The sequence below is a fragment of the Ranitomeya variabilis genome, chromosome 4 (genome assembly GCF_051348905.1).
Source record: "Ranitomeya variabilis isolate aRanVar5 chromosome 4, aRanVar5.hap1, whole genome shotgun sequence".
In the NCBI taxonomy this organism is placed as follows: domain Eukaryota; kingdom Metazoa; phylum Chordata; class Amphibia; order Anura; family Dendrobatidae; genus Ranitomeya; species Ranitomeya variabilis.
In genome coordinates this window covers 88,875,808-88,890,024 of record NC_135235.1, presented here as the reverse complement: position 1 = coordinate 88,890,024, position 14,217 = coordinate 88,875,808, and the positions used below count along the sequence as shown (strand labels likewise).

The 14,217-nt window shown below is 42.1% G+C and overlaps 1 protein-coding gene across 5 annotated transcripts in view; it reads left to right on the top strand.

The window, feature by feature from the left end:
• PRKG1 (protein kinase cGMP-dependent 1) overlaps nt 1-13,949 on the top strand; it is a 1,588,699-nt gene extending 1,574,750 nt beyond the window's left edge. For all 5 annotated transcript variants that reach the window (XM_077258875.1, XM_077258877.1, XM_077258873.1 and 2 more), the window contains 2 exons: nt 6,289-6,355; nt 11,830-13,949. In XM_077258875.1, the coding sequence (XP_077114990.1) occupies nt 6,289-6,355; nt 11,830-11,928 (166 nt within the window). In that variant the 3' untranslated portion in view covers nt 11,929-13,949. The remainder of the gene's footprint in view (nt 1-6,288; nt 6,356-11,829) is intronic.
• The last annotated feature ends 268 nt before the right edge of the window (nt 13,950-14,217 follow it).

Here is a 14,217-nt window from a genome sequence, read left to right as displayed (position 1 = left end):
TCCATGGTTATTGGCCCCCCCATGGCTAAAAACATCTGCCCCCAGCCACCCCAGAAAAGGCACATCTGGAAGATGCGCCTATTCTGGCACTTGGCCACTCTCTTCCCACTCCCTGTAGCGGTGGGATATGGGGTAATGAAGGGTTAATGCCACCTTGCTATTGTAAGGTGACATTAAGCCAGATTAATAATGGAGAGGCGTTAATTATGACACCTATCCATTATTAATCCAATTGTAGGAAAGGGTTAAAAAACACACACACACATGATTACAAAGTAGTTTAATGAAATAAAGACAGCGGTTGTTGTAATAATTTATTGCTCTCTCAATCCATCAGGAACACCCTCGCTTGGCAACATAATAAACGCACAAGATACATACCCTCAGATGTCAGATCACGTCCCACGATGTAATCCATCTGAAGGGGTTAACTAATATTACAGGCAGGAGCCCTGCTAATGCAGCTGTGCTCGTGCCTGTAATTCCCCGGCGAATGAATGAAATGTAGGTCATTGACCTACATTTCCTTCAGTCGCGGTGATGCGCCCCCTGGTGGATGTCCTCATATGACCTGGAGCGTGGGAAAAAGTTCCCAGGCTGCAGTTTATGAGAACATCCACCAGAGGGCGCCTCACCGCGACTCAATGTAAGTACAGATCCTGCTTTCCTTTCAGCACCCGGGGGATTACAGGCACGAGCGAGTGGTTTATCGCAGCTGTGCCTGTAATATTAGTTAACCCCTTCAGATGGATTACATCGTTGGACCTGACAGTACATCAGAAGGTATGTATCTTGTGCGGTTATTATTTTGCCAAGCGAGGGTTTCCTGATGGATTGAGAGAACAATAAATTATTACAACAACCGCTGTGTTTATTTCATTAAAATACTTTTAAATCATGTGTGTGTGTTTTTTAACCCTTTCCTACAATTGGATTAATAATGGATAGGTGTCATAATTGACGCCTCTCCATTATTAATCTGGCTTAATGTCACCTTACAATAGCAAGGTGGCATTAACCCTTCATTACCCCATATCCCACCGCTACAGGGAGTGGGAAGAGAGTGGCCAAGTGCCAGAATAGGCGCATCTTCCAGATGTGCCTTTTCTGGGGTGGCTGGGGGCAGATGTTTTTAGCCACGGGGGGGCCAATAACCATGGACCCTCTCCTGGCTATTAATATCTGCCCTCAGTCACTGGCTTTACCATTCTGGCAGAGAAAATTGCGCGGGAGCCCACGCCAATTTTTTCCGCCATTTAACCCTTTATTTCAGCAGCTACAGCGCTGAAATTTTGCACATACACACTACTAACATTAGTAGTGTGGAATATGCAAAAAAAAGGGGATATGAGATGGTTTACTGTATGTAAACCATGTCTCATATCCTGTCGGGTTTGTGCAGGAGAAATGAGAAGCCGGCAATTGAATTAGCGGCTTTAATGCTATCTAGCGCTGCATTAAATATAAATATACATATATAGGTGTCTCACTGACATATATATATGTATATAGACACATTCTATGTGTATATATCTAGTCTATTCTAACCTGTCAGTGTGATTTTACTGTACACCGCGCTGAATTACCGGCTTTTCAAAGGACACCGGTGCGTAAAAATCGGACAGAACTCGCATGGTGCGAGTGCTGTGCGATTTTTTTCTCGCACCCATTGACTTGCATTGGCGAGTCTCGTCCGAGAATCGCAGCAATACGCAGCAGGCTGCGATTTTTTTCTCAGCCGATCCAGATTTTTCTCAGTCCGATTTCGGCTGAGAAAAAAATCGCAAATCAAAAGACACCTATTAACTAACATTGGTCCGAGTGCAATCCGATTTTTTATCGGATTGCACGCATCCGTTTTCCTCGCAAGTGGAAAGGGACCCTTATTCCATTTGTCTGTTCCTCAATACTGAAGAGATAAACGGAGAAACAAAGGAAATCACCATTGATTTTAACGACACTAAAAGAAAACTCTTAGGCCACGTTCACACGCTCAGTATTTGGTCAATATTTTACCTCAGTATTTGTAAGTCAAGACCAGGAGTGGGTGATAAATCCAGAAGTGGTGACGTGTTTCTATTATACTTTCCCTCTGATTGTTCCACTCCTGGTTTTGGCTTACAAATACTGAGGTAAAATACTGACCAAATACTGACCGTGTGAGCGTGGCCTTATTTGTATAAATCAATTGTGTTCTTAAATCACAGATTTCCCACTATTACTTTGTCTCATGCTTTGAATTTCCCCTTCGGTAAAAAAAGACAAAGTTTCTCAAAATATGCTCTCTCTAAGGCCGGCGTCACACTGAACGTATGAAAAATCGCTCCAAGTTTCCCTCCCGAAAGTCGCACAAGTGTTCTCCGTATGGTCATCCGTGTGTAATGTGTTTGTAATGCGATGATGCGATTTTCCTGCACCTTTGTATCCGTATGACAACCGTATGACATGCGTATGGTTTTACATTTCTCACTGCTTTTCCTCATTGAATTTAATGGCTCATTGAGCTGAAATGAGAAAAATGTGTGCTTATTTCTTGCAAGTCAGATATATGGTCCGTGTGGTGTCCGAGTTTTTCTCGCACCCATAGACTTGCATTGGTAGGACTCGGGCGATATACGCGTAGTACAATCGCAGCATGCTGTGATTTCACTCACACGCTGAATACGCCCGACAGAAAAAAACGGTGATGTGAGCTGCCCCATAGAATGACACTGGTCCGAGTGCTATGCGATGTGTTCACGCATAGCACTCGTCCGTATTCTACGCTAGTGTGATTCCGGCCTAAGGGTATGTGCACACGATGCGGATTTTGCTGCGGATCCGCAGCGTTTCCGCAGTGTTTCCGCAGCAGTTTCCCATGAGTTTACAGTTCAATGTACACCTATGGGAAACCAAAAACGCTGTGCACATGCTGCGGGAAAAAAGCGTGCGGAAACGCAGCGGTTTACATTCCGCAGCATGTCACTTCTTTCTGCAGATTCCACAGCAGTTTTACAGCTGCCCCTATGGAAAACCGCAGTTGTAAAACCACAGTGAAAACCGCAGAAAAACCGCGGTAAATCCGCGATAAATCTGCATCAAAAACGCAGCGTTTTTGCCCTGCAGATTTATCAAATCTGCTGCAGAAAAATCTGCAGTGGCCAAGAATACGTGTGCACATACCCTAAGGCTTAATTCAGACATCTCCATAAACATGGTCTGATGTTCATCGGTGTTTGGTCAGTTTTTTCATTAGTGCAAAGCTCCTCCTACCCATTAGGCTGTGCACACATTGCTGATTTTTCGCGGTTTTTACTTGTTTTTTCGCGATAAAAACACTATAAAACCGCAAAAAAAGCATACAATATGCATCCCATCATTTAGAATGAATTCTGCAATTTTTGTGCACATGATGCGTTTTTTTTCCGCGAAAAAAACACATCGCGGTAAAAAACGCAGCATGTTCATTAATTTTGCTTTTTTTTTTTTTTGCGGATTTCCCACTATAAAATGCATTGGGAAATGTCCGGAAAAAAACGCACCAAAAACACGGCAAAAACGCATGCAGATTTCTTGCAGATTTCTTGCAGAAAATTTCAGGTTTTTCTCAGGAATTTTCTGCAAGAAATCCTGAACGTGTGCACATAGCCTTACAATGTTAAAAAAGACAGCACACGGATGGCATCTGTGTGTTCTTCAGGATTCGTACCATGGAATTCATTATTGCATTTGCAATTTTTTTTGTATATTTTTTGGAGGGTGTTTTTTGCCTGTTTTTTACTTACACCACAGAAAGAAATATACTCCAGTCAGGGACTAACAGACATTTCTGTCATCATTTTTTGACACTTTCATGCTGTAAATGATGATGAGATATTCGGCTGGGCTTGTCAGTGCCCACTCCCATTGATGCGCTACTCTTTGTCTGGGACCGGCATGAAAAAACGAAATGACACTAGAAAATTGGCATACATTGCTTGATGAATTGGGCCCAAGATATCTAGTTTTATAAAAGCATAGGCCAAGTTCCAAACTAGAGGTCAAGTTCCTGACATTTCATTCTGTAGAGCTGTGCCGAGTATGTTCATGACTACACACCCTTGGGAGCCGACCAAATGTTATTCTAAGTCATGGCCAAGAATGACTTTCCTAGAAGATGTTGGGAAAATTATTCTTATCAAGCCAACTTAACTGCATGAACTGTGGAAAATGATTTTATGTGTTTTCCCTTTGTTACAAAAATATATAAATAGCAATTATTTTCCCACAACTAAAGTTATATTACCAGTTCATGTCCGTTGTGACTGTTTTATATACTATGTTTACCCATATAGGGTTTTTCCATAAGCAATATTAACCACTTATCAATGGGTGAACCCAAGTTTTCCTGCACCTGGAGCAAAAATTCAGTTTTGCGCCCATCCAAAACACAGTCACGATCCGACTAGCTTCTCTTCCTAATTTTCTCAATGTTAAGTGAAATACTATTGCTCCGCTAAGAGAAAAATGGAGAGAAGACAGTCAGCATACGAGTGGTCATGTGATGACCACTGGAACTGTGAGCAGATGCTAATCCTGCCAGTGAGTATATGACCGCTATTCTGATATGGCATGTAGCAGTGTTTAATTTTATAATCAATGATTCTACCATAAATACAGATGTAGTAATTCTTAACTTGTCAGATGGCACAATACTTTATTAACATAACCATGTATCATGTTATTGGACAAATTATGGATTAGTACATGTGTGCAGAATAAGAACAAGTACAAGTACACAAATAAAACACTTGAACCACGAACAGTACAGAAATACAGCATCATAGCCACCATCAGTACTGGGAACATCACCATAACCACCAACAGTACATGAATACATCCCCTGAACAACCATCAGTAGAATACAGCACCAAAACCACCATCAGTGCAGAAATGCAGCATCACAGCCATCATCAGTATAGAAATGTATCACTAGAACCACCATCAGTAAAGCACCAAGCTTAGTACAGTGATCAATCGCAATGTCAGTTCATATGCAGCTGTATCACATGAACATACAACTCCTGATATGTCCTTTAGGAATATACTGGGAGATGTTAACAGTCATCATCGGACTGTGCACCATACCGGAACCACATTACTCATGAAATACAGGCTGTGTCACAAATAAACATTTACATACAGGCACCATATAGATACCTTGTTCTCTGACTGTATTTGTGCTCTTTCTTTTCTTCTCCATCTTGTTCTGACCCCATGATGACTTTTTACACCTACAACTTGTCTCTGTAGACTTCCATTTTATCTGTTCATCTGCTGCAAATCCCAACATGGTGTCCTTAAAAATAACAGTATCATTATAATGTTACTGAATAAAAACATCTTCACTATGCTGTGCATCTGAATAATTGAGCTTCACTGTGCTCCCTGCTCAAATTATAACCCCCACACTGCCCTTATTATGATACATGGCCTCTACACTGTCTTCTCCATTCCACACTGACCCCTGTCTTCACGATGCACCCTCACACTATGTCATCCCCCACACTACCCTGTCACTATAAAGTGCCCCTTCCTCACTCTCCCCTACTCTGTATGAGGTCTCCTCCATACTGTGGGCTCACACTTTCCCATTTCTATACTGCCCCCATGCTACCCAGACTTTATACTGCACCCCCTCACAGTTTACTCCCCCTTTTCTGTCCTCTCACATATTCTCCTACCTTATCCTAACTACTGATTATTATTATTATTTATTATTATAGCGCCAATTATTCCATGGCGCTTTACATGTGAGGAGGGGTATACATAATAAAAACAAGTACAATAATCTTGAACAATACAAGTCACAACTGGTACGGGAGGAGAGAGGACCCTGCCCGCAATATTTCTCTCCCCCCACCCATATGATGTCCTCACACATTTCCCGTTACCCATACCATCTCCTCACATATTTCTTTCCCTCTCTGCCCATACTGTCTCTTCATATATTTTCCATGTACCCATATAGTCTCATCACACATCCCAGGTCCATGCTGTCTCTTCACACATTCCTCCCTCCCTGTACTGTCTCCTCACACTCACTCCACTGACACTTCACACATTTCCATTTTGCCACTGACCACTCATACATTTCTCCCCCTGCCCATACTGTCTCCTCACACATCCCCCCCATACTCTATATTCACATATTATTTGCCCATACTGTCTCTTGTCAAATTTTCCTTTATAAGACCAATTAGCCATAAATTATTCATTTTATTTATTCTACTGTTTGAAATTATTTTTGTATGCTATTGTGTCTTTTAGATGGTTTGAAGGCTTTAATTGGGAAGGCTTAAGAAAAGGTACCCTCACACCTCCTATAATCCCAAGTGTAAGTATTTGACCTCCTCCTGACACATACAGTCAGCAAATCTATCTGTAGGTTTCAATACATTGTCATTTTCACCATAAGGCCGGTTTCACACGTCAGTGGCTCCGGTACGTGAGGTGACAGTTTCCTCACGTACCGGAGACACTGACACACGTAGACCCATAAAAATCAATGCATCTGTGCAGATGTCATTGATTTTTTGCGGACCGTGTCTCCGTGTGCCAAACACGGAGACATGTCAGTGTTCGTGGGAGCGCACGTATTACACGGACCCATTAAAGTCAATGGGTCCGTGTAAAACACGGACCACACACGGACCTTCTCCGTTTGCAGTCCGTGTGGCGTGCAGGAGACAGCGCTACAGTAAGTGCTGTCCCCCCCACTGGTGCAGAATCCGCGATACATATGTTCCCTGCAGCAGCGTTTGCTGCATAGAAGATATGAATAATAGTGTTTAAAATAAAGATGTATGTGTCCGCTGCCCTCCCACCCCCTGTGCGCACCCCCGCTGTTCTGAAAATACTCACCCGCCTCCCTCGCTGTGTTCTGTGCTGGCCGCCCCTTCTACTGTATGCGGTCACGTGGGGCCGACGATTAGAGTCATGAATATGTGGCTCCACCTCCCATAGGGGTGGAGCCGCCTATTCATGACTGTAAATGAGCGGCCCCACGTGACCACATACAGTAGAAGGGCCGGCCAGCACAGGAAGCATCGACAGCCAACGAGGGACGCGGGTGAGTATTTTCAGAACAGCGGGGGGGCGCACAGGGGGTGGGAGGGCGGCGGACACATAGATCTTTCTTTTAAACACTATTATTCATATCTTCTATGCAGCAAACGCTGCTGCACAGAAGATATGAATCGCGGCTTCAGCACGATGCTGTGTACCACACGTGTGGGTAACACCCACTCGGCACACGGGCGGCACATGTGTGCCGCATGTACGGCCTGCGTGAGCTCACGGGCACACGGACACAGATAACTCCGGTACCGATTTTTTCAGGTACCGGAATTATCTGGACGTGTGGGACAGCCCTAAAGGAGAGTTATGAATGATATTACAAAAAGCTACATAGTGCATAATGGCTATTACTTAATGTCTGGTGTACACAATAAGTCGGACATTCACAGATGGAGATTTAACCCCTTAGGCCATGTGCACACGTTCAGGATTGTTAGCGTTTTTTTCGCGTTTTTTCGCTATAAAAACGTGATAAAAACGCGAAAAAAAACGCTTACATAAGCCTCCTATTATTTACAGGGTATTCCGCATTTTTGGTGCAAATGTTGCGATTTTTTCCGCGAAAAAATCGCATAGCGGAAAAAAAAGCAACATGTTCATTAAAAATGCGGAATTGCAGGGATTCCGCACACCTAGGGGTCCATTGATCTGCTTACTTCCCGCACGGGGCTGTGCACACCATGCGGGAAGTAAGCAGATTATATGCGGTTGGTACCCAGGGTGGAGGAGAGGAGACTCTCCTCCACGCACTGGGCACCATATAAGTGGTCAAAAAATAAGAAATAAAATAATAAACAGTCCTATACTCACCCTCGATGTCTTGCCGCCTCCTCGCACGCTGCCGTTCGGTTTCTGTACCTGGTGTGCGCTGAAGGACCTCGCCGAATGACGTCACTGTCCTGTGATTGGTCGTGAGCGGTCATGTGACCGCTCACGTGACCGTGACGTCACGGGAGGTCCTGTGCGCACAGACCAGCTATACGGAACGGACGCCGGTGAGATGTCTGGGTGAGTATAAGCATTTTTTTATTTTTTTTATTATTTTTAAACATTCTATCTTTTACTATAGATGCTGCATAGGCTGCATCTATAGTAAAAAGTTGGTCACACTTGTCAAACGCTATGTTTGACAAGTGTGACCAACCTGTCAGTCAGTTTTCCAAGCGATGCTACAGATCGCAGGGAAAACTTTAGCATTCTGCAAGCTAATTACGCTTGCAGAATGCTAAAAAAACGCGAAAAAAACGGAAAAAAAACGCAAAAAAAAAAATGCGGATTTCTTGCAGAAAATTTCCGGTTTTCTTCAGGAATTTTCTGCAAGAAATCCGCAACGTGTGCACATACCCTTAGTGACCACCAATACTTCTTTTTACTGACCTCACATATCAGACAATAGCATCTCCCCAACTGTTGAAAATGCAGCTGTCCACTGTACACTATAGGTGACACCTTGCTGTATCAGACTTGATGTTACGGATCTACAACATAGGACTAAGGTAGAAGGGGAAAACTGACCCTGCACTATGACTAGGCTGAATCCCTACGATGGAGTGGGCGACCCATTCCTTGCGAATAGACCCACCGACGATACTCGGTTAATCTCAAGCGAAGACCTATAGATAAGGGGAAGGGGTTCCCTAAAGAACCAAGGACTGGGTACAAAAACGGGTCACCTCCTAATAGAAAACATAGAGAAGGCTGCAGAAACCAATAGAAAACAGAAACCAAGGCTAGCAGAACCAAAGGTCCCAGCACTACACAAATAACACACACAGAAGAAAAAGCAAAGCACCAAGCTAGCACTCAAGCAGATAAAAACACTGTTGTCCAGCAAGGACTGGGAGGCAGGTGCTGGTTAATAAAGAGTGAAACAAACACCTGACCCAAGACAAACCCAGCACCAGAGGAAAAAGACCAGCAGCCAGAACTCCACAAGAAAATGGCGGATAGTCACAAACTAAACAGATTCTAGCACTTGATTGGTTTTGGCACCAACCATGGCTTTTTAACCCCTTAGATGGTACTGTCAATAGTGACTATGGTATGTAAATGGTTAACAGAGTGTGGGGGCTTCCTCTTTAATCCCATCGGCACCCTGAGATCATGATCGTGTGATCCTGATGTTTTCCACGGCAATTCATGGTCAAATAACGGCCTTAGTCTGCCGGCTATAGTGGCCTGATCAGAAGTTAGCAATATTTAGGTGGTAAAAATAACATTTTTCCTTCCTGTTATGTCACTTTGTATTAATTTCTGATAAGCACATGAAGGGTTAATAAACTAACTGACAGCAGTTTTGAATAAGTTGAGGGGCGCTATTTTTAAAATGGTCTCACTCTTGGGGATTTTACGACATATACTGTACGTCCGCCAAAGTCACTTCAAAATCGAATAGGTCCCTAAAAAAATAAGTTTTGCAAATTTTCTTAAAAAAAAGGAAAAATTATTACTAACAAAATAAAAGATATTTTAAAAATGGTGCTGATGTAAAGCAGACATGAGGTAAATTATATTTAACTACTATTTTATGGGGTATGACTGTCTACTCTAGATTAAAGGGATAATTATTCAAAGTTTGAAAATTTTTACTTTTTAGAATTTTTTGACAAGTTTTTGATATTTTTATAAATAAACGCAGAAAATATCAACTTAAATGTACCATTAACATAAAGTACAATGTGTCACGAAAAAACATTCTCAAAGTCAATGAGATGTATTGAAACGTTCTAGAGTTATTAGCAAAGCTTGCTGCTCCTTCTATTCACTTCTGAATGGTCCATTGTGCAGCGAGAGAATACTCTGGAGTCTATCGGTGATGGGCCACATGTTCTAGACATTAGTGAGGCTTCCTGTCTCTCACCTGATGGATCAGACTGCAGATACAGAAACAATAAAATAATTATTAATCTATTACAATACAGAATAATGCTAACCTCCAGCAATTGGACAGTACCTGGATTCTAGTTACAGTATTATTCCAAAGGGGCATTTACATTGCAGGATAATTGTGGACGATTGTTGTTTCACTATTACCATATAATGTCGTGTAAGCAGGCTCCCGATCACCTGATGAATGAGCAAACCACTCATTCTTCACGTGAAATGATCTATTGTACAGCACAAAAGATTATATCATTCTCGGTGGGGCATCGTTCTGTATGAATTTACCCTGATAGAGACCCATGTTATGAGAAGATTCGTACCAGGATACTCTTGTCAGCCACTTAATTCAGGATTTTCATTCAGTCCTATTGGTGTAGAGATGAGTGAATTTATTCGAGAGGAATTAAATTCTACCCAAATTTTACAAAAGTCTGCATTCGCACTTCTGTGCGGATTCAACAAAGTGGAGATCATTAAAAGGTTAAGAAAACAAACTTATATTCACCTTGATGCTCACCTTCTGACCATGTCGTCTCCCGTCCGGTACGCGTTGCATCTTTTTATCACCACTGCAGTTTTGTGCATGTGCACGTAAGATCACAATGCCACGATGCGCGGCGTGACCATATGTGCCCTTGTGCAGAACTGTTCTGGGCCTCATCAGCACCAGAAATCTCAGTCTATCTTGAAGAGGCCTGAAATTTCAGTGCTGATAAGAAAATATGATGAGTCTCGCATGGGGATGATGAGGAGCAAAGGGGCAGGAGAGGTGAGCAGTATAGTGAGTATACATTTTTTTTAAATATTACATTTATTATGGTTTTAGGTCTTTATAGACAACAATTAATTCACAAGGAATAACTTGGCAGCATTTCCAACTTCGCAGGAAAATCCACAACATGGTGAATTTGAATTTTGCTAGATCTGCTCGTCTCTACACGTTTCTAAAGTCCAGCCCTCACTGTCTGCCTTTATTAACATTTGTGAAAGAAAGTCTCATACTGAAGATCTCACAGATACCAGTGTGGTCCTGTGATAGGATGATGCCACCACTGCAAGTCAGTTTGTCTGCACACACCTCTTCCTGAAACAGGCGCGTCCTGTAGAGGTGTGCGCTAGTGATGAGCGAATGTACTCGTTGCTCGAGTTTTCCCGAACACGCTCGGGTGACCTCCGAATATTTATGGCTGCTCGGAGATTTAGTTTTCATCGCCGCAGCTGAATGATTTATAGCAACTGGACAGCTTGATTACATGTGGGGATTCCCTAGCAACCAGGCAACCCTCACATGTACTCAGCCTGGCTAGTAGCTGTAAATCATTCAGCTACCGGGATGAAAACTAAATCTCCGAACACTAACAAATGCTCGGAGATCACCCGAGCATGCTCAGGAAAACCCGAGCAATGAGTACACTCGCTCATCACTAGTGTGTGCCACTATGTGCGCCTTGCCACAAATCTTACTCCAGCCCTAGCTGGAGTAAGATTTGTATGAAGAGCAAATGACACCGCTTGTCATGAATTTGATGAACAAAGGTCACCATGCCTCATGTCATACCTGTCCCTACCCAGCCCCACCTACTTTGTTAAAACTCCAGAAGGCGCATGTTTTGGTGAAACCTTGCACTGCGCAAAAAGCTTTACAACATTCCATGGTTTTTTTCACCAGAAATTTGGCAAAAAAGTTTTGATGAATCGCCCCTTAGTATAAGGGGCACAAAGCTATGGACCCCAATCCTCCATCTGTTACATAAATAGACGCCAGTATTATATATAGCATGTGGTAGGTGGGGACTCCATTACAAATATTTCTGCCCTGACTTTGTTTCTCCATTTCTCCTTTTGCAGGTTGCATCCCCAACAGACACAAGCAATTTTGACAGTTTTCCAGAAGACAATGACGATCCTCCACCTGATGACAACTCAGGATGGGACGTTGACTTTTAATGCATTTCTCTTACCTGCTTCTGCCTTGCTGAAGACAGCTTTCCTGAAACATGGCTGCCAAGAGAACAAAAGAAAGAACTGGGGAAGATTAATGCTCGGGGTCACCATGATGCCTTGATTGATGCTGCTATAGTAACTACAGTGGCATTAGGACTTATTGCTTAGTTCACACAATAACCCTCTTTAACATAACTTTTTTTTTTGTTGTTTCCCCCCCTCTTTAATATAGCAGTCGACATGGTGGTCCTGAAGCAAAGCCTCATTCAAAACTATATGCTTTCTATAATTGCAGAGTTCACAATTTACCTTTTGAACCGTATAGTGTAAAATGTATTAAAACTGTACATATTTTGTAGCTAGGACGATCCATAGGAAGGAATAATTTATTTCGGCACAGTTGTCCTGACTCTTTTTAGGAGGGATGTGCAGTATAACCCCCTCCCTCTGCTGTTAGACTACAACTCTCACCATCATCTGGCTGGCTGGGGTTGATGGGATCAGTAGGTCAGCAGCGGCAGTGGGGTGAAATATGCATGTCTCTCTTTTAAAGTGCGTAACTGATGACTTACTGCAGGTCAGAGTAGATAAATATGGGAAATATTTATTAATCTTTTACCCCAGCTGTGTCCTGCTGAAAAATACTCTCCTTCCTTCAACAAAGGGTGAACTAATATTCAAGAGTACGCAGCATAGAGAAATAGTCCCTGGTGCCCTATAGCATTTAACCAACAGGTTGGGAGACCCTGCGCTTTGTACAAAGGGTTAAAGGTGGCAGCTGATCACTGATAGTACTGTAAGATCTTGTGGGGAAGGTACATACCCTGGTGAAGGGAGCACAATATACCCTCCAGGAATATTGCAATGCATCCTTGTGTTTATGATCCCTTTAAATTTAGCATCTTTAAAGGATATGAACAAGTTTTTGGGAGTTTTGTTTACTTAAATGTATGTATCCGAGGCTAAAAAACATTTTTGCAATTGAGTACCATTAAAAATGTTGCACTGTTTGGCTTTTACAGGTTTTTTTTGTTCTCTTGATCATTGCTGACTGCAGAATGAGTCAAGTGAGAAATTGACAGTGAGCTCATTCTAACAGAGAGTTTGTAAAGGGGCATTAAAACTGCAAGATAATCGCTAAAAATGCTTGTTTCACAATTATCTTGCCATGTAGACAGGCTGCCTACCACCTGATGAACGAGCAAAAATGCGAATTCATTGGGTGAAATGATTATTTGTGAAAGATAAAAGATCAACATTTTCGGTATAGATCGCTCAGTGTGCATCCTTTGCTTTGCTCTGCCTGTGTAAACGGGCAACCGATCGGTAAAAGTTTACCAATCAGCAGTCTGTGCCTGCGGTCGATCCGTGTAAACAGACCTTAACTCTTTAATATTCCTTTTCTTGAGCCCTTGTGAACTCAGATCAGCTCGGAGGATCCTATGGTTATAAATCTGCACAAAGGATTTTGGTAAAAGACAACTAAAAAAGATAGAAATTCTTTCTGAAATTAGCTCACTGATGGATCCTCATTCTACCCCTAGCAAAACAGAGGCTTTAGAAAATAAAGAGTGCAACATTTTTAATGAAATCTGATTGCAAAAATTAATTTTAGCCCAAAATGCATGCATTTAAGTTAATAAAAACAAAACAATTGTACATGAAATTGTTCTTGTCCTTCAAGATGTCGTATATTTCTAATGAATAAATGGCTTTATTCCCACGACTGTTGGTTCCAGCTACCACCAGTGAGTGTAAGCAGTAGATAGACCATAATAATCTGTGTAATACAAAAGTTCCCCAGTAAAGTGCTGAATCGGACATTTGTTTTTTTTCGCACTCATTGTGAGGACCACAATCATTTGGTCATTTTATGTTCATGTCAATCCAATTCTCAAAGCTGTGTATTTTTTTTCTTTTTACTTGTGTTCATGACCAGACTGAATGTTAACCTTTCTTTTGTTAGATTTTTAACGATTCTATTAATAAAAAAGCACAACTGTTGCATATGCTGTTGAAAATGATCATGGAAGGCATCGTGTTCATTCATCCATCTTCATCTATAACATTGAATATAATCGTGATTGAGGTTCTAGGTTCTCGATTGGAAGTGGACTGTGATTAGGGACAAAGTGTACGCATCCCTGGCAAACACTTATATACTGAATAACTAGAATAGTCATACATACATTCCTAGTGATCTATACATCAGTGATAAGCGATAATGTGTTATCCGATCACGCGTGCTCGAATAATATGTTCAAGTCCCCGTGGCTGCATGTCTCGAGGCTG